The following is a 20071-nucleotide window of genomic DNA, read 5'->3' on the forward strand; positions in this document are numbered from 1 at the left end:
TAATCATAGCGTAGGAATAGCACCAAGTCAACAGCTTTTTACATAAGATAATGAATACACATTCAGAAAAGGAGCACGAGAGTGTGATTACGGAATCTTTGAGCCAGACCCAAATAGTTACAAATTTGCTAAGGCTGCAAAACACTACCTTCCAAAGCTGTAGCCGTTCCAAACTCAGCCCTATCATCCCACGTCTCATTTTCAAAGCCTCTCTTTTCTCCCTCTCTCCTCCCACCACAAATCCCTGAATCTTGAGTAAAGGAGAGAGAGAGAGAGAGAGAGAGAGAGAGAGAGAGAGAGAGAGAGAGAGAGAGAGAGAGAGAGAGAGAGAGAGAGAGAGAGAGAGAGAGAGAGAGAGAGAGAGAGAGAGAGAGAGAGAGAGAGAGAGAGAGAGAGAGAGAGATGAGGGGAGCATTTAAATCTAGCGTTCCGTGAGTGGTCGGTTGGTCGGGTCGGTGTCTGGAAATCTTTCACATCCTGTTTACGCCGGGGCAGATTTCAACCCAGGACCGCAGAGGGCTGGCAGGGGCCCCTGCCTGGACACAACTCCTCTCTCTTTTCTCTTTCTGCTTCCTTCTCCCTCTCTGGGACTCTCTTTGCCTAACTCCTTCTCTCCGCAGAGGTTCTTGCGAACCTTTCGACATCACCGCCTCCCCATCGACGCCATAAACCTCGAGCAAACCAACACTCCTATAATGCATCAGACTGCAGTTCTTGCCCACACCGGACAGGAATTACGGTGGAATTGGAGAATCTCAGTCAAAGGAAAATCTTTATGCAGCAGGCAGACAAAATGTGGTTCCATCAAAACACCTTTAATATCTGCACACAAGTTTTAAGTTTACAACTATGCTACTGAATGTCATATTTACAGAGGGCTTCAACAAATGTAAACTTCTGAGTATTTTAAGAGTATGATCATGAGAGATACCATTTTCCAGAACGTTTTCATGGCTGTAAAGAATGGGAATATAAACCTGATATTTGACTCTGGTAGTGTAAAAAAATATAACATGTCCCAAGTTTGCTGAAGGCGATCAAGTAACGAAGGTGAACTGACAAAGGATCCATCTGTCCACTCTCTCTTTTTTCCTGCAGAGAGAAGCTGGCGTTTTGCTGTTTTGATCCTCTAAGCCTTTCCCTCCTCCACTTTCCTTTCCTCACCTTACGTCCACCTCCTTCCTTCCCTCCTCGCCTCCCTCCCTCCCATCCCACCCCTCCCTTAGCGGCACTTGCAGGATTTGACGACCATATTGGAGAGTTGTTCAACACGTGGTGTGCGGCCCATGAAGTAGACGATGGTCAGGGGCTCCAGGTCCTGGGGTACACAGCAAGGTGACACCGAGGCTTCTGGGTTCAACTTGTTGTAAAGGGGCAGAATCTGATGTTGGACAAATTATCAGGAAAACAGAAACATGGAAATGTGTTAAAAATGCTAATTATTCAAGTAATCCCCCCCCCAACTCAACGGAAATGTGACCACTGATGCCTTGTTCTGTATTAACTCTTGTGAGGCGCCTCCCTACTTCTGCTGATGCTTAAATGGTCAGAACAAATGAAGACACAAAGTAGAACATTCCAACATCTCTCTACTTGCATGTGTAACTGTTCTGTGTTTCATGCTTACTGATGCTATGACTGTGTGTGTGTGTGTGTGTGTGTGTGTGTGTGTGTGTGTGTGTGTGTGTGTGTGTGTGTGTGTGTGTGTGTGTGTGTGTGTGTGTGTGTGTGTGTGTGTGTGTGTGTGTGTGTGTGTGTGTGTGTGTGTGTGTGTGTGTGTGTGTGTGTGTGTGTGTGTGTGTGTGTGTGTGTGTGTGTCTTCAGAGGGCCAATGGCCAAGCCCGGCGTTGTGAGGTAAAAACTGACCATGTTCCATAAGCCTACAATATATGTTCCGTTCTAAAGCCATAATAAACCAACACTGTCGAGGTGACAGCACATTTATGACCTTGGGGTTAACCAACCTCAACTAACCATGGTGTACAGCCACCACAAACAATGTACAAGCCTCTTAAAGGAACATCTCCCACATTTCTAAACTTTTTTTTACCTGGAAAACAGACTTTTCCCAGAGAATGTGGGAAAGTACTTTGATGTAGCTGATCATTAAGAGTCAGTGTTGACGAGGTTGGTTATGTTCTTTTTATGTTTTCTTTTTCTGGGTATGTCCGTTTGACTGTAATAGTTGATGGACACCACTTGTGACTTTTCTCATGGAAATTATGTACCAGTCAATTAACCAATAAATGCTAACCTTGAGCAGAATACAACTGGAAAGAATACAAATATAAAACTGGAATGCTCTTACAATGTTAAACCCTGAAGCAGTTAAAACAGATTTGTCTTTGTTTGGAAGCTATGTATTCTTCCGTGCTCTTGTGGGCTTATACAAGAAGGGTAGCCAGTCACAACATGCAATACCAAAATATTACACAATATCTGACTCATCACGCCACACGCTACAGCATGCAGTTTGAAACCAATCACATTTCATCTTGCCTGAGAAATGACTGAGCAATGTCAGCTCACCATGTTGTAGTGGTTGTCAGCGCTCCAGAGGTAAGGGCAACTGCCAGCGCAGAAGTTGGCTTTGTAGCCTTTGGGCTCGTGGATCCATTTCCAGTTAAGGTCCCGTCGGAAGTCAATGTAGAGTGATCGTAGGCAGCAGCCCTGGTCAGAGTTACTGAGACAAAGACAGAGACAACATACTCTGTGAGAGTCTGACGGATGCCTGTACCACCTGCAAGCCTGAGTGCCTTTTTAGCGGCGCTAGCCGCTCTATACCTTTAGGTATAGAGCGGCTCCTGCTCTATACCTGACTTTGTCCGTGTTCACCGTCAACGTTCTGAAGTGATTGGTCAAGCTTCACGTGACACATGGCTATAAACACATTATAAACACATATCGATGACAAAATGTATCAAAGGCGCCGCTACCTTCACACAGGGTGTGATTTTTTTTTTTACTTCCAGCATGTTTTGAAGGAAGAGTCGGAATCAATTGATAGGTCACGCTAGGATCACAATGGGTTACCAAATTATTCTGGATGAGATGAATGTGCCCCTATTCTGGGCATGTCATAGGCAGCAGGCAAACGTTTGGGGGAAATAGGTGAACCTTCTGCGAACATCTGCAAATATTGTGTGAAAATAGCAGATTGGTATTTGATGTACAACAAAGTACATAGGGTTCTAAGTGGTTAATGTCTGTGTGAGGTTGCCAGAGTTTTTCATCGCCAGGTACGTTAGTCTAAATAAAACACAGTAGACTAGCCAGTCTAAACACAAAGGAACCTTTGTTACTTTTGCTGCGCAATAGCCAACAAAACCACATTTGGATCTGGAGAATTCTTTCCAGAGAATATTGGTTCCCAGAGAAAAATCATTGTCCTACACAGCTGTAACTCAGGATTATAAGCCCAACACCAATGACTAGAATGATTTTTAGTATACCCCCATGCACACACACACACACACACACACACACACACACACACACACAATTAATTGCAGCTGTGTGCATCTGCATGTCAGTGTGTCTTGTGCATGTACTGTATGTGTGAGCGAGTAGTATGCCAGCATACCGGGAACAGGTACTTGCATCTGTGGCAGCTGCCCTTTTCTTGCGGTTCTTCTTGGCTGGGTTATCCACTCTGTCGCTGGGCAGCAGTGTGAGGATGAGGTGGGGTGTCTTGGTGCTGAAGTCCGCCTGGCCCTTAACCTGACCTGGCTTCTTTAACTCACGAAGCTTGTCATCATCCACACCTATGTGACAGGGAGGAATGGGGGTAACGGAATCATCATTTCTTTCAGAAAATAGAAAATGATGGAGTGATAGGAGGTAAAGAGAGAAAAGCGTATAGGGTTGTAACTATATTCTAGTATATATTCAGTACCTTATGTGAAATGAATGCTACGAGCACAAAATATTTTATTGATTAATAGTTACCAAGATTTTCATATCAAAAGGATATACACTTCATATGCCCTCTTCCTAATTTATGCCATGCAAACAAGATACATGGATGAGACATCTCTTTTAACAGTTCAAGCACAGATATTTCATTCATTAACCAATGTATCCAAGCTCACTTTATAAAACACAGATGAGCCTTTCTTTTTTTCTTTTTACAGATGAGCCTTTCTGAAGCTGAATTTATACGTCTCACGGTGTGTCGCTCTCTGAAAATAACAGATTCATTGTTACCTTGAAAATAAGTTATTTTTGCTGAGCGACTCATTGACGTGCATTGAAGTATAGATTTGATTTTACATTACATGCCAAACAAGTAGATTTTGCAGAGTGCAACTCTTGTGAAAGTTTGCACTTTTAGGATGCTAAGTTAAGTGTCATACACAGAAAATCAATCACAGGTGTAATGGAGTTTGAGGAACACTTCTTCTGTTATGCGCATGCGATTACTGTAGTTAGATTTTTTAATGGATAGATATTTTGTGTTGTTAAACTGTAGAATTATTGTAGCAAGAATGACATCATACACAGAACCTCAGCAGAACATTCAGTATCAGCTCAACACAGCTAATAGGCCTACATAAATATTGTTGCTGTCAGGCTGAAAATGTCCAAAAGATTGATCAAATGTAGATATCATTTAGTCACAAGCTCTTGTTAATACTTTTCATTTCTTACATATTTATAAACCCCTTATATAGAACTTATTTGTATAACAATATCCAATGAATCCAATTAATACATACTTACTTAATCCTCTTCGTGCTGAATAGCACATCAGGTCTTCAGCAACTAACGCCAAATTAGTACATAGCAAATTATAAATTTGTAAGATGGATCCAACTTAGATGCTTCAGTAGGTAATATCAAAGTACATATTAAATAGCTATTTGATTATCATTGCCACACTGGCGCAGTCACCATCATCCTTTACCAACTGATACAACCTCTATGGGTTCAGAGGTTAATTGTCTTCTTTTCATCTCAATCTAATCTTGGGATATTCAGTGGAAACACAAGCAACCGATCTTGATATGTTTTTTAATACCAACCTGCAAAGAGTGCCTCTAGTTCTTCACTCTTGTTGGGCACAATATTGTTGGTGGATGGGACAAAGGTACAGCAGGGGCAGTGGACCCCAAGCTTCAGACCCAAGTTCTTTTCTGAGTATAGGATAAAGAAAAGAAAAACAAAAGAATCACAAATGTTGACTTTTAAAACTGTTAAAACACAGCTAAAATGTGAGAAATAGAAAGAGAAAATAGAGCGACAGAGGGGAATAACGAAAAAAAGAAAGAAAGCAAAGAAAGAATAAAAAGAACGAAATACATGAGTTCTACTGTATATAGCACTTTTCAAGATACCCAAAAGTTAAAAAAACAGCTTTATTAAGACAAAAGAGCTAACAAAAAGCTTAGTATATAAAGTATATTAAAACAAAAAGCAAAACAACTAAAATATTTTAAATGTTAAAATGGGGAATTTGAAATTAAGTGGGGAAGGCAAGTCAGAAAATTCTGAAGAGTGCCTCCATGTTTTTACTCTTCAAAGAAAAAAACAACTTCCTCAAAAACAGAGAAAATAATAGAGGGTGTGGAGAGACAGATCATGAGGATTGCATCACTTTCATACAGAGAGAATCAATGTGCCATGTTGTAAAGTAAGCAATGTTTTAAAAGGAGCACTTCGCCCATTTTATCTTCATATAAATAAATTATAAGATGGCACAATTTCCACACTTTCATACAGGGAGAATCAATGTGCCATGTTGTAAAGTAAGCAATGTTTTAAAGGAGCACTTCACCCATTTTATCTTCATATAAATAAATTATAAGGTGGCACAATTTCCATTTACTCACTCTAAGTCTCATTGGTGGGCTGTGGACAGTTCAGAAACCTGTCTACCAATGACATCATCGATGGAGATTAATATAAATGACATCCTTGCTCTTCCTGGAAAGTTAGAATGCTGTAATAGAATGTTCTTGCATTCATAATTCTTTTTAAATAAAAACATTGAAATCTTGTTTGAAATGACCAAACCTATGATGCCAACCGATGATGTCACTGGTAGGCAGATTTCTGAACTGTCCATAGCTCACCAATGAGACAGAGCATGAGATGGTATAGACAGAAATGGGTTAAAAATGGATGAAGTGGTCCTTTAAAGGGATAGTCCACCCAAAAAATAACTTATTTTCTATCAATTACACACCCCACGAAGCCTTGAATTCATGGAGGTTTTTTGTTTTTGTCGCATTCCTATGCCAATAATTTGATGACCGGCGGAGTCAGAGACTCAATGGAGACTCTTTGAGTCCGGTCATCAAATTATTGGCTTAGGAATCGACAAAAACTAAACAATCTCCATGAATTCAAGGCTCCATGGGGTTAGTAATCAATAGAAAAAAAAGTAATTTTGGGGGTGAACTATCTCTTTAATAGTACAGTGGCCTATTAGTTACTCTGCAGCCATTAGCAGTCTAGTAGTGAGATTTTCAGTGGATCAGGTATCAATCTAAGATAAATAGCAGTCAGCAATGGAGCAAACTGTTATGACAAGCAAGCTGACCTGGATCTGACAGCCAGTCCTTCACAGTGTCTGTGACCTCAACAGAGAGCCAGGCTCCCTTGGCTCTGGGCTCAACTGTACGGGAGTCAATATAGCGTTGAGTGGAGCTGCTCTCTTCATCTGGCCTCAACAGCTTAAAGAACGCACGCACGCACGCACGCACACACACACACACACACACACACACACACACACACACACACACACACACACACACACACACACACACACACACACACACACACACACACACACACACACACACACACACACACACACACACACACACACACACACACACACACTTTTGAATAATACATATAGGACAAGAGGTACACCAAGAATAGTGAGCCATGAGCTGCCAGGGGGGCAGTCCATCCATACAGGGAAAAAGTTGAACTATGACCATGATTTAAGATCAGTTTTTAACCTTGCAAGGGAATTCAGGGATTTCAGATCTGCTGGTAGAGCATTCCACTGAGTAGTGGCTGCGTAATAAAGGTTTTACCCTCAAGCGTCCTGAACCGGAGGGGAACTAGATCAAATGAACTTCCCCTGATCGAGTAGCTGTGTGCTCACTCAGCCTCACTCTGGGCAAGTAGTTAAACAAGTATTTGGGGACCCAGGAGCCAGAAGTTCAAACGTAGCCTAGTTATAGCTTAAATGGCTTTTTAAAAGAAATTTAAGCTATAACTAGGCTAAGTTCTTTAGTATGAGGTGGTGCAACTGGCTCCAGATCATTAGGATCTTGAAAACCAAACACAATGGAAGATGGGATACTCTCTCCTCTACTCTGTCTCTGAGCTATGCTAGACTATTAAAGTGAGTAGAGGAAAATGAGACATAGGGTTCCATTTTTGTAGTAATCTTACAAGACTATTTCGGGAGATCTGCAATTTTGTCTTCAGTGCTTTGGGCTGATAACCAAATCTTTACAAATAGTGCAGGCCTATAATAAAACAGTGATCATATGTGTTAAATAACAAATGTTGAAAAGATTTATTTTGGTTTTTCATATGAATAAAGAATGTGTGTGTGTGTGTGTGTGTGTGTGTGTGTGTGTGTGTGTGTGTGTGTGTGTGTGTGTGTGTGTGTGTGTGTGTGTGTGTGTGTGTGTGTGTGTGTGTGTGTGTGTGTGTGTGTGTACTGTATACATTGATCCTTCACTGCCATCACTGCAGCTGGTACAATATATGATTGTTATATCCCAACATCATTAGACATTTGATTCTGTCTACTTATGTTTTCTTGAAAAAGTTTGGGAATCTGTGTTCTATATACCTGAAAGATCTCCACTCTCTGCTCTGCAGCCCGGGCCTGTGGGTTGGGGGCTCTGAAGATCCTGAACTCGGCCTTGACCACGGTGCTGTTGGTCAGATCCACTCCACTGACATCAAAGTGGACTAGTCTGTAATAAAGACTGGGGGCGGCTTGGCTCACTGCGTCTGAAGGGGAGAGGATCAGGGTTGACATGTCGGCTTATTATAAGCGACTTTGGGCTTCTTTTTCTGTAAAGTTGCTTGTAAAAATTGGTAGTTGTGGGTTGCGTTTTTTTTGCTTCTTTCTAAAGTGTTGTTGCTTATTTAGGCTTGCCTCCAAAAAAAATATTTAAACCGGTGGTTCTCTAATATTTTCATAATAATGTTTTGTGCCAGGGAGCATTTGTGTTGTTAGAATGTTTAAAAAAATCTTCCACATTTTTTTGGCAAGAGTTTTTGAGAATAGCAGATCTACAAGCTCACAGCGTCCGTGAGCTTGTAGAGCAGCTATTTTCAAATAGCCAATGAATGCATAAAGGTTTAAAGTGCTCATGTGGCCTAGTTGCTTCTTTTGGGCTTGTTTTCCTAGACCTGGTGGCTTATTTCTCTCACAAAATATGGCAACACTGGAGAAGATGGAGAACGGGATGACTCCAATGACTCTCAGTGAGAACGCTCTGTATCAATATGTAATGTGTATTTAGGCCTATTGTTGTGTACAAACTCAGAGAACACGTTATTGGACAGAAACACATGCACATGGTTAGATTTAAAGATGTTGTTTGGTCAATTCAAAGTGGCATGAGATAATAGCGTGTGCGTAAAAGTATTTGTAGACTGGTAGAGTATGTGTTGTCTAGACATAATAATTGATGATGATGAGTTACAAAAGTGCCTCCAAAATGTAATTACTGGCTAGTTTGGACCTAGTTTCGTCATGCACATAAATAGCCCAGCGTGGGCAACTGGTCAGAAATGGCAAGGTCGTTTTTAACATATTTTACGCGTGCGTAAAGTCAGTCAAAAATATGTCTAGATGGTAAAGGGGGGAGGGTGGAGATGGTTACAAAAATGGGTCATCAGCAAATGATCTAGACATAATACAAAGGTTAAGCATAGCATAGGCCTGTCACAGTTACATAATCATCTAATCGCAATTATTTGAGATTTTTTGCATAATCATCATAATCGTCTAAATCGTTTCCATGATGAAAAATATATTTTCAAATATAAAAAAGTACTTGTTTTAACTAAGTAGTCCTAAGCAATTATTAACTGTCAGTAATGTCTTTGTATATTAAAGTTATTTGTCATATCTGCTATGTTTAATTACGAAACAGACAGAAATGTAATTTTTATTCATGCTCCAGTTTTCAACTACAGAAACGCAATTAAATCGTTAAATTGCAATTATTCGCACGACAATTAATCGTCAACTTAATTCTTGTAATCGTGACAGCCCTAGAGAGTTCTCACTCACTGTTGTCTGTGCGCGGAGGCAGCATGTCGATACGTTGCACCTCTTTCGCGTAATAATCCTCCTCGCTGCTCTCTCGGTCGCACGCGGACTCGGCCAGCCGTGCGCGCTCCTTCAGCAGCTCCCGCGTGCTGTTGTAGAGCAGCATGACCTCGGGGGGCACGGGGTCCGCCGGCACTGAGGCCTGGTGACCGTCGCCGGCCCCCCCAGGCGGACTGTTGACGCGGAGCTTGCTGAGGATCTGACCGCGGACCGCTTCGATGCGCTTGGACTTCTGTTCGTCCATGTTGTAGGAATGGCACGTGTTGAGCCCCTCGACCACGCCGGCCAACCTGAGCAGTAGTAGAGCCAGGTGGGTGAGCCACATCGTCCGGTGTGGGATCGGCCTCGGCGGCAGCTGGAAGTCCATCGGCGGTTTGGAGAGCTCAGCGTGTGCGCTGGGAGCCCGTGGCGTCCCGTGCGCACCGACGGTTCCACTGCTGGTCCGTGCCCTGATGTTTGTAAATGTGATCCTTCTCTAAGTGCCGTCTGTCGACTCACTTACAGGGTTTCATTAGGCATCTTCAGACAATCAGTAAAAATATGGAATGAAAATCCCCCGCAATGTCAACGGGTTCGACGGCAACGGGGAAGCTCAGCCCATGTCGCAAATCCTCTTCAGATAAAACTTCTTCAAATTATCGGAAAGGCGGGTTTCAGTCCATTTTCTTGTAAGATACCCATCACGGTGACAGTGGTACAAAAAAATGGTCCATAACCGTTCCAAACTGGACAGACTAGCCAAGTTCAACTCCAATGAGATCCTCCCATACCCTGCTGCTACAACTAAATAAAGAGTCTGCAATGTGTAGAAAAAACGTTGATCTATGTTGGAAAACCCATGGTGGGTTTCTCAAATTCCCTCATATAAACATCAGGCACAGTAAAAGTTAGGCTACATAAAAAGGTCGCAAAAGTAAAACTGCTTCATGAAAGAAGTCCTTGTTCTCCTAAACCCCCCTCAAGCAAACCTTTCAATAAATCACAGATCCACGGTTTCACTGCATTCCAGTTCCATCTCTCTTCCCTGAATCTTCGCATGGAGGCATCGGGGATGAATAAGAGCTCCACTCTACCGTTGCTCCATGAAGAAATTCACAGAGCGCCAGGCGAGAAGTCAGAGCTCCAAGAAATTGAGACAAGAATGGGTCTGTGCATAGGAGAATGGGGGAAGAGAGAGAGAGAGAGAGACTGGATGTGTGAGAGGTAGCGGGTGGGGTGCTACCAAAGTGATGGGAGTGTATCATTATGTAGGCAAGGCATCTCAGTCTCACCAGGACACATGCTTGTGCACACACTCACACGCAAACACACGCACAGTCAATTCTTTTTTTCCACAAAAATGCACCACCCTCTTTCCACAGGTAAATAGTTCCTGAGGGCATATCAGGAATGCATGGGGGGGGGGAATTAAAAACCACATCAGAGAATAGAATGGGCAAGGTCCGGATTTGTGTATAATAAATAGCTCTCATTAGCCAGACAGGTAAAAACACAAACAGTCTACACTTGCAACTATAAAATACTATTTATTCTGGATATCTGGATCTATCCTGGATGTAGCACTAAAATGACATTTATTCATACTGTACACAGCTTGGGTTTGGTATAATTTATTAAATCCATTTCTATATCTCTCCAACTAGCTTGCCTATAGCTTTCAATCTCTGTCCTTCCTTTCTTTCGTTCTTCCCCGTCTCATTGTTAATTACAGTTCAGGAGTTGGAAAGGACCGTTAATCTGTCAGGGGAGGCTTTTATTGCTGCTCTGCTGCCATCCCATTATACCATTATTATAGTCGTGGCAGTAGGCCTGTAATTGCTGTAAGTAGAAGGGAAAAAGGTAGGGGGGGGAGGGAGAAAGAGGCTGCCCCAAGGCCCATGGTCAGGGCTTTTTTCTCTCCCACTGTCTCTCTCCTGGCAAAGTTTCTAAAAATGATAACACTGCCTGGGAACAAATAGCGTCCTGTTCCAACTTGACTGATCATGCAACATCTCAGACAGCCAGGACGGAACTGAAGTAATCAGAACAGACTATGCCGCGTAAAGTTAATTTGTCTACGTGGATCTAAACTCTTTGGCAATCAGTTGAGACACACACACCCTTTGGATCAAAGGAGGACAACCTGGTGGTTGGTTGTGGGTACTGCGACGTGTGGCTTTTTTTCAAAAATACTTCCTCAAAAACAACTTCTACCCTCACTGCTTTTTCTGCCTCTTTCCTCCGAAGCCAAATATAGCAGGGCCGCTGCCACGTCATCTGGCCTGCCGCACTTTCTCAACCCAGAGGGAGAATGAATGTAGAGCTGAAAGGATAGGGTTCACAGACTTCAGTCATAATCTGCCCTTCATTCATGGAAATGCAAACACTTTCAAATATATATGCACATGCAAATTCTATAATATGACAGTGAATAAATATTGTTGATGAACAGAAAACAATTTAGGCTGCTAGTGAACATAGTGGATTCAGTTTTTATTGAAAAATAAAAGAAACCCCACTGGTCACAAAGATAAATAGAAAACAAAACCACCACTCAGACTGAGAACAGAGCTGGGGAATATGTCGTTCCACTACGCGTCATTTCTCTTTTTCCCAGGAGCAGCGCCGGCCACCAAAAAGCCTCAGACATCCTAACTTCAAACAATTGAACATTTTCTCACAATACACACTCAAAACCAGAGTCCAGACGTTTTTCCTCTTTTTTGAAATCCCGCAGTCCCATTATGACTGCTGGTTAAGAATGAGGCGAGCATGGAGTATGTGAGAACTGGTGATGATGTGTATACACAGTGCACTAGAGATAAGGGGCCACCTTTGAGTAAATCCTAAAAAAAAAGAAATATATACATGTATTTGGGCTTCTTTCTACACCTCATCCTCGTTCAGCAACATGTTGGGGACCCCTCTGGAAATGGGGAATTCACGTCCAGACTCAGGGCACTGCAGACACCCCTCGATAACCTCCACCTACAAACAACATTGTACACAAACGCACACAAAGTTCAACACGAGCAAATAGGAAGAAGTGATAACAGAATGATATAAGTAGTGTTTATGTCTTTTATCACCACTAGAGGTCAACACAGAGTAATAAACAATGGCATCCAAAATGCATGACAAGACAACTGCTGCTGTTTTTTAATGGTAGATTATGAACAATGAGCTGCGCACCTCAAGCAGCACCCTGTGAACTTTCTTCAAGAACTCTTCATTTTTCTCATAGTCTGGTATCAGGTCAGTAGGCAGGTCTTGTAGTTGATCCAGCTGTGGAGAGAAAATGCCTCATACTGTAACAAGGACTCATACTGGACAGTACCTACCATTAAGACACAGAGTTTGACAGGATATCTTCACAAGAGAGATGTGTGTGTTAATTAATTCAAACGTCTTGTTGGAAAGGGATCTTTTACATACTTGGGTGTTTCTCAGTGGAACAACTTGGATACAGCAATTACATAAACAACTAATTTGAGAACGTTTCAATTTAAAACATCTGGCTGTTGGAGAAGGTATACCTGTATGAATCAAGCAGTTTTGATTCATTTTATGTATGTATATATTTTATACAATGTGGTTGTGTTATGTTTTGTTAAGTACATTTTTATGATGTATTATAGCTAAGACTGCCACACACATGGGTTGTCACTGTTTTGGTTTGTGAAAGGATCACAATGGAAATAAGTCATGGACTTTATTCTGTTTTATCCTGGAATGTTTTTAACCAACATGTATGATTTGTGGGTTATTTTAAATTCTAAGTAAGGGTTTTGCTTGGACACTCAGAAGACTGGAGCTGAAAACCCGGTAACACAAATCAAAGTTCTCGATTGGGTACTACATCAATACTGGTCCAACAGGGCTGAACAGTGGTTACAGTAGAAAACATGTGGTATTGGATAGATCACAGGTGTCAGTGTATGTAGTTAACACAACTACTCCTCTATGTACATATTACAGAATGTCTATGTCTTTGTTTATGTATGTTTACTGTGTTTTAGAGTTTTTATTATCTGCTGTAGCATACATTGCCCAGTTTGGGACATATGAATAAACTTGACCTTGACCTGTTAAATAATGTCTTCTTAAATCAAATAAAGACATATATAAGTAAATATAAGTCCACCATGACCTGAAGGCATATGGAGAAATAAAAACCTCTTGATCTTGTAACTCTGAGTGCAAACCTATACTTGCCAAATGTTTATGATGCTTATCAGAAAAGGGGTATTCTAAAATATATTTTATAGCTATTTTAAAATATATTTTCGTGAACGGACATGACAAACAGATCTTCCGGAATCGGCTTTCAGGGGGTGCAGTTCCAGCCTATACCTATATAGCATTTTGGAGATTGTGGGATAGTAGTCTGGCTATGCGAGACCACTCACCTCCCCAGCTGCTTGCACCAGAGCGCTCCACTCCAGCTTGGGGATCATACGACTAACAAACTGTGGGTTGAACTCCACCTCGTTCACCTTCACCTCTGTAGCCTGCGAACACAACACAGGGGAAGAATCTTATTTATTAGTCCATAATTTAGCCATATTAATCTATATACAGGGTCCAACCTTAAGGCTGTCAACCGTTTATAGGTGGCTGGGTGAAACGACTTCAAATCAATATCACGATTATTTAAAAAATGTACAATGAATTAACACCATTTTTTAAATGGTGAAAATAGCAGATCTACAAGCTCATGACGAAGTATAATACAGGGTTAAGTGGTTAAACACTTAACCCTACTATGCGACATAGTAGCGTCATGTCAAGCTAACTCACGCTAAGGAAACAGGAGATTCCTGCCCTATGGGCCTCAGGGCTCGGCAAGGCTTACTTAAGTGGTTAAACAGACTAATCGATTTAGTCGATTCATTTTTTTATAAAACATTTTTCTGTGTCGATTTGTTGATCGATAAGAATAAAAAAATATATACATATCAAAAATCTGCTTATTATTGGCGGCCTAGTAGGCCTAGTGTGTTTATTTGTGCAAAGTCAAAATAATGTGATAACACAAAATGGTGATGCTCTGCCTTCGCCCATAATACTAGTCACTTTTGACAAAATATAAGATCTGGACATGTGACATACAGTAAATACCCAGATTTTCATTAAATTTCAAAACTATATCATTACACCAGGTAAATGACATCATAGACTAATCTGACAGACACACCAATAATAAAACATCACCCCTTAATGGTGGGAAACTGCAGGGCTGCCTGGATTCTATATATGAAAATGAAACCACTGTGTCCAGATGATGAAGGCAGTGGTGGAAAAAGTACTCACATTTTTTACTTAAGTAAAGTATCAATACTGCAATATAGAATACTCAGTTACAAGTAAAAGTCCGTAATACAAAATTGACTTGAGTAAAAGTACAAAAGTATTGGTATCAAAATGTACTTAAAGTACCAAAAGTAAAAGTACTCATTATGCAGAATGTCCCATTTCAAGTTTCAAATGTATAAAAATATTTTGAAAATAGCAGATCTACAAGCTCAACAATGCCTCGCATCACGACGCATTGTGAGCATGTAGATCTGCTATTTTCAAATACATAATAGCCTAAGTGTAAATGGGCTGAAGTAGCCCTGAAACATGACTGTCATACAAGTCATACTGTCATGTGAACCATGGCTATAGGGCTGAAGTGGTAATGTATGATTCGTAATAATCAAAATCTACAAAGTAACTTAAAGTTTTCAAATAAATGCAGTGGAGTAAAAGTACAATATTTGCCTCTGAGATGTAGTGGAGTTCTAGTAAAAGTATTGAAATTTGGATATACTCCAGTAAAGTAAAAAAAAATACCTCGAAATCGTACTTCAGTACAGCACTTAAGTAAATGTACTTAGTTACTTTCCACCACTGCTGGATCCTCCTAAATATGAAAGCAGTGTTTCCATATGATGAAGATAATAAGCAGAGGGTTTTACCTTGATAACCAGAGGGTAGCCTTTAGTAACTCCTTTCACGTGAGACGTCAGCATGTTGTGCGTGAGTAGTTTCATCTTTAGACCGACAGTTATATAATGTATGATCCAAAACGACGATTCCACTGGTTTTCCTACAGTCTCTATGGAGTAAAAGTGATATTTACTTCAGATATTGGTTGGTATTAGCATTCACGCTAAGCGTTTACATGTGGACCGGAAGTACAACTTGGTGCATCGGTTTGAAGTTCCCCCGAAACATTTTGTCCAATTCAAGTTCCCACGCATAACGTAGGCTACTTAAATGAAGCAACAAAACTGTACTTTTATGAAAGTGTTTTCTTTTATATTTAATTCTCAGTGGTGGGAAAAGTACCCAATGTTTTTCAATACTGCGGTGTAGAAATACTCTGTTACAAGTCAAAACCAGGAATTCAAGTAATAGTACAAAAATATTGGTATCAAAATGTACTTAAAGTACCAAAAGTAGAAAGTACTCTTTATGCAGAAGGTCCCCTTTCACAAGTTTTATAAAATCCTTTGAAAATAGCAGCTTGTAGATCGGCTATTTCCAAATAGCCAAAGTTTAAGGGCTGAAGTTGTGTGTATGTTTTGTAATCTAAATCTACAAAGTAACTAGTAACTAAAGTGATCAAATAATGGTAAAAGTACAATATTTGCCTTCGAGATGTAGTGGAGTAGAACTAAAAGTATTGGAAATTCTCAAGTAAAGAACAAATAAATACCTCAAAATTGTGCTTGAGTACATGTACTTAGCTACTTTCCACTACTGTTATATATTATGGCTCAGTTAAAACGAGTACTGTATGCATATATAACTATACCATAAAATACATGTCTTGCTCAAACATAAAAAGTAAATTAAAATGACTGGCAACAGTCCGTTTTTATATTCAAATTTTAATTTTTTGTATTAATTTGTGTACTCATTGTCTTTGTAATATACAGGTCATTCATACAGCGTATGATATAGTAAATAGTAATTACACACGAGGCGTAACAAATATAATCAACCTGTCACCCTCACAAACATGCATCATGCGCGTGCACACGCGCACTCAAACACACATACAACCCTGTCTCACACACACACACACACACACACACACACAGACAAACATTTAAAATTCAAACAAAAAGATAAAAATGTAAAACGTTTTTAAGCCACAAAACCCCCATTTCCTTTTCTCCAACACCATATCTCCAGAATTATCCTTACTTCAAAAATGAGTATGACAATTAATACTAATGTTTAATATCTTACAAAAAACAACAAAAACAATAACAAAAAAAAAGAAAAAAAAAGAAGGCAACTAAAGAAATGAATAAAGCAGAGACTGTGAAGATTGAGCAAATTAGTCAGACAACGGGACCCCTCGGTAACTCGAAGCAAAACACAACAGAGCTGAACAGCAGAACAGATGAATTATTTAGAAATGTTGATTGGAAGTAGATCCAAGTAAGATATTTAACCGCGGTTTGAAGATGACATTTACAGAGAATCGAACTGGCCTTTGAAGAGCCATTGCAGAATACACTGTGTGATTTTCTATCTAGACGATTCATTTGATCAAGTGTTTCGATTAAGTCAGGATACTTGTCAAATACATGTATGAATATGAGCCTGTATGTGTCACAATTATAGTCGAGTATCATGAATATAATAGAGCACCAAGTAAGGCATCACAAACTAGTAAAAAAAAAAAAAGGTCACTCTGCAAGCTTTATGGCACAAAGATAAACACTACAGGGGCCATGGGGGGCAACGGGGCAAGGCTGGAACAATCAAAGAGGGTACTGTTATGACATCAGCGTAGAGGAAAAAAAAGACCTGTCACCGCATCATCTGGAGGGATCTTCGCGAAGGACACTTCATTAGAACAGTCTCACTGTATCCACTATTTCTGTATCCACGTGAACTAAGGTTGGGATCACTTCACCTCTCGATAGAAGCCACTGATACCATCAACAATCACTCCATTACAGGTCTTTCACCATGCTAAGCAGACATGGGAAGTGAGCTGATATCTGAATTGATCTAATGGGATTTTTCCCACATCTCAGTTCACATGTAGCAGCACTGTGTGAATTCAAGGGTTCAACAACAAGTATTGTTGTTTTTTATAAATAACATAGGAAAACGCCATATGCCCTTAGTTGGTTTCGGTTACGCACAACAAAGTCAGATGAGAGTGATGGTGATATGTTTGCATACTAGAAAGTTACTGATTGCATCAGAAGGGGAAATATTATTGAATGATTATAATGGAGCGATGTGAAATACTGGGTGTCAATCACTGCAGTAGTAGTTAGTCCTTTTGTTTTGCATCAGAACACACTCTTCAGACTCTCATCCATATATACATACATACGCACATTCAATTACTCGATTCACTCCCTCAAGTGATACTTTCCCAAGTCACTGTCACACCCACAAGCACACATAAACATGTCCTCTTAAAAGTAATCACTCTGGGCCGTCCTCTGTGCGCCATTTTAAAAAGTCCTCCTTCCGAGCGTCTGGTTTGATCTGGTTGCGCATGCCACCCAGCAGGTTGGAGGTTGCCTCTGAGGCCACTATTAGAGGACGGACCACTGTGGGCGGGATCTGCCGCAAGACACCGCCCACAGCACCAGGGAGGCCCTTCTGCTCGTGGCCACGGGAAGCAACGTCACACAATGTCTGAGCCGTGTCAATCATTCCCTGGAGGGAGAGAGAAGAGTTTAATCATGAATACACGTAATTTAGTGCCAGTCAAATGTGTTGCAGGGCTTCCGCAAGTTTTTAGCAGTTCAATAGACACTTCCTTTAAATGGCCTTTAAACTGATTCTTTGGATGCTTTGACTATGAGTAGTTTTGAGATGAGAACCTACCTCTCGGACGGTATCGTAGGCCTTTGCCACACCCTCTCGGAGGTCTGCGGGTTGGGGAGCTCGGCGGGGTCGATTGGAGGTGGACCGACCCTCTGTGATGGCATAGCGTGTGAGAGGTGGTGTGGGCGACAGGATGTCATACACTGTCTCTGCTGTGGCCTGCAGAGGGAGAGGGTGACTCGACTATTAACAGGTACTACTGTATGCTGGATGTAAAGGAGCCATAAAAATGATTGCACTCAAATACCTGTGGTGTTATATTCCTGTATCTAGTTAGCTATAGAAAGGGTTCAGTAATGTGTACTTTGAGTACTGTGTACATGGCTGGTACCTGTATGGCCTGCACAAGCCTGTTACTGAGCTCCAGAGCAGCTGAAGCTGTGGAGGTGCCAAATGATGCTGCCCCCCTCTGGAGACCTCGGATAATGCGTCCATCTTTTCTGTATTGCTCTATAGGCATCCAGAACAGATCCTTTACTCCATGGACTAAAAGAAGCAGAAGGGACAGAACGATTATGGAAATGGCTGGTGTTACATATCACCTAAACTCACATGGAGCTTCAGTTCATTTTGGTAAAGAAACAAGAAATATCAACTCACACAACTGGACAACAAACGAGAAATATCAACTCACACAACTGGACAACAGAGTGCATGGGGCCTACTCCTCCCAGAATGCCTTGCAGCTGGTTCTTCCTAATGTCAGTCAGCCATTCAGAGACGGCATAGTGGATCACCTTGTCTACACCAAGAAGACTGCAATGAAGTAGAGGAAATAAAGACAATAATTTATCACACTCACAAATCACAAATGTTTTGATGTAAACAGAACAACAAAAAGCTGTATATCAACTAAAGCCCTGTTCCCACTGGCATGCAGTGGTGGAAAAAGTACTCAAATGTTTTACTTAGGTAAAAGTATCAATACTGCAATGGTATGCATATTGGTTTAAAAATGTACTTAAAGTACCAAACGTAAAAGTACTAAAATGTTTGAAAATAGCAGATCACAAGCTCACAACGCTGAGCTTGTAGATCGGCTATTTTCAAATAGCCTATGTATAAAATAGGTGGTTAACGTATGTTTTATAATGTAATAATTGATATCTGCAAAGTAACTACTAACTAAACTTCTCAAATAATTGTAGTGGAGTAAAAGTACAATATGCCTCTGAGATGTAGTGGAGTAGAAGTAAAAGTAAAGACAACTGAAATACTCCAGTAAAGTAAAAGTACCTCAAAATTGTACTTAAGTACAGTACTTGAGTAAATATACTTAGTTACTTTACACCACTGCTGGCATGTAAAGCTGTTAATCCTCTAGAAATGTTCCATGTTTGCTTCCTGTAGGAATAAGCGCTGTTTCTCAAATTTAGTTCATAGTTCATAAACATTTATCCCGCAGCTGGAGTGGAAATGAAATAGTCTTATTGTCATATGATGTTTTGTTCTATGAACAAAGCTGTTTTTTTTTACATATTAACAATAGCCTCTAAGTTTCATTCGCTCATCTCTATATGGACGCAGCGAAATTTATAAACTATTAACTCATTCACTGCCAGAGTAAATAAATAAATAAAGTGCCAGGGATTTTCTTACCTTTTCAAGTAGTCACAGAATATTTATCTCCAGTATGATCTATCCCCTGATGGTTGCTAATATCAAGGAGGATTTCACTGTGCTTCCGCGAAAGAAAAAACAAACGTCCCTCCCGTTCGCTTGTCATACGCTGTTGAAAATAGCATGTCTCGCAAAAAATACATAGTCAAACACAGGAGCCGAGATACGGAATATTTCCAAAATACTTTAACCAGGAAGTGAATGGAGCAGTAAATCTTTGGTCATTGGCAGTGAGGGCTTTCGATCTACAACCGTCAAAAGACGTCATTGGCAGTGAATGAGTTGTTAACACTA

At 40.6% G+C, this 20071-nt stretch overlaps 3 protein-coding genes across 3 annotated transcripts in view; all 3 read right to left on the reverse strand.

Moving 5' to 3' along the window:
• Positions 1 to 794: 794 nt before the first annotated feature.
• Positions 795 to 10552, reverse strand: tgfb5 (transforming growth factor, beta 5). The gene is made up of 7 exons (XM_084041986.1): positions 9284 to 10552; positions 7826 to 7989; positions 6545 to 6677; positions 5025 to 5135; positions 3584 to 3764; positions 2530 to 2683; positions 795 to 1381 (listed from the first exon to the last, which is right to left on the reverse strand). Exons 1-7 carry the CDS (start codon positions 9687 to 9689, stop codon positions 1223 to 1225), a joined length of 1308 nt encoding a protein of 435 aa, XP_083898112.1. The 5' UTR covers positions 9690 to 10552; the 3' UTR covers positions 795 to 1222.
• Positions 10553 to 11777: 1225 nt separating this feature from the next.
• On the reverse strand, positions 11778 to 15488 carry trmt112 (tRNA methyltransferase activator subunit 11-2). Its single transcript, XM_084085933.1, has 4 exons — positions 15265 to 15488; positions 13711 to 13812; positions 12494 to 12586; positions 11778 to 12289 (listed from the first exon to the last, which is right to left on the reverse strand). The coding sequence occupies exons 1-4, from the start codon at positions 15337 to 15339 to the stop codon at positions 12188 to 12190; spliced, it is 372 nt and encodes a 123-aa protein (XP_083942059.1). The 5' UTR covers positions 15340 to 15488; the 3' UTR covers positions 11778 to 12187.
• Positions 15489 to 16172: 684 nt separating this feature from the next.
• atg2a (autophagy related 2A) overlaps positions 16173 to 20071 on the reverse strand; it is a 30745-nt gene continuing 26846 nt past the window's right edge. The window contains exons 39-42 of the mRNA XM_084085690.1: positions 18792 to 18913; positions 18489 to 18643; positions 18158 to 18316; positions 16173 to 17986 (exon numbers count right to left, since the gene is read on the reverse strand). Of these exons, the coding sequence (XP_083941816.1) occupies positions 17750 to 17986; positions 18158 to 18316; positions 18489 to 18643; positions 18792 to 18913 (673 nt within the window). The 3' untranslated portion in view covers positions 16173 to 17749. The remainder of the gene's footprint in view (positions 17987 to 18157; positions 18317 to 18488; positions 18644 to 18791; positions 18914 to 20071) is intronic.

This window comes from Gymnoscopelus microlampas (genome assembly GCF_963454915.1).
Source record: "Gymnoscopelus microlampas genome assembly, chromosome: 18".
NCBI classification, from domain to species: Eukaryota; Metazoa; Chordata; class Actinopteri; order Myctophiformes; family Myctophidae; genus Gymnoscopelus; species Gymnoscopelus microlampas.

Coding starts and splice junctions, on each gene's coding strand:
- trmt112 (XM_084085933.1), bottom strand. CDS start 15,339: ATGAAACTACTCACGCACAACATGCTGACGTCTCACGTGAAAGGAGTT. Junction 13,813..15,264: donor GCTACCCTCTGGTTATCAAG/GTAAAACCCTCT, acceptor TTGTGTTCGCAG/GCTACAGAGGTGAAGGTGAA. Junction 12,587..13,710: donor TGGTGCAAGCAGCTGGGGAG/GTGAGTGGTCTC, acceptor TTCTCTCCACAG/CTGGATCAACTACAAGACCT.
- tgfb5 (XM_084041986.1), bottom strand. CDS start 9,689: ATGGACTTCCAGCTGCCGCCGAGGCCGATCCCACACCGGACGATGTGG. Junction 5,136..6,544: donor GGACTGGCTGTCAGATCCAG/GTCAGCTTGCTT, acceptor TCCTATACTCAG/AAAAGAACTTGGGTCTGAAG. Junction 3,765..5,024: donor ACTAGAGGCACTCTTTGCAG/GTTGGTATTAAA, acceptor CCTGTCACATAG/GTGTGGATGATGACAAGCTT.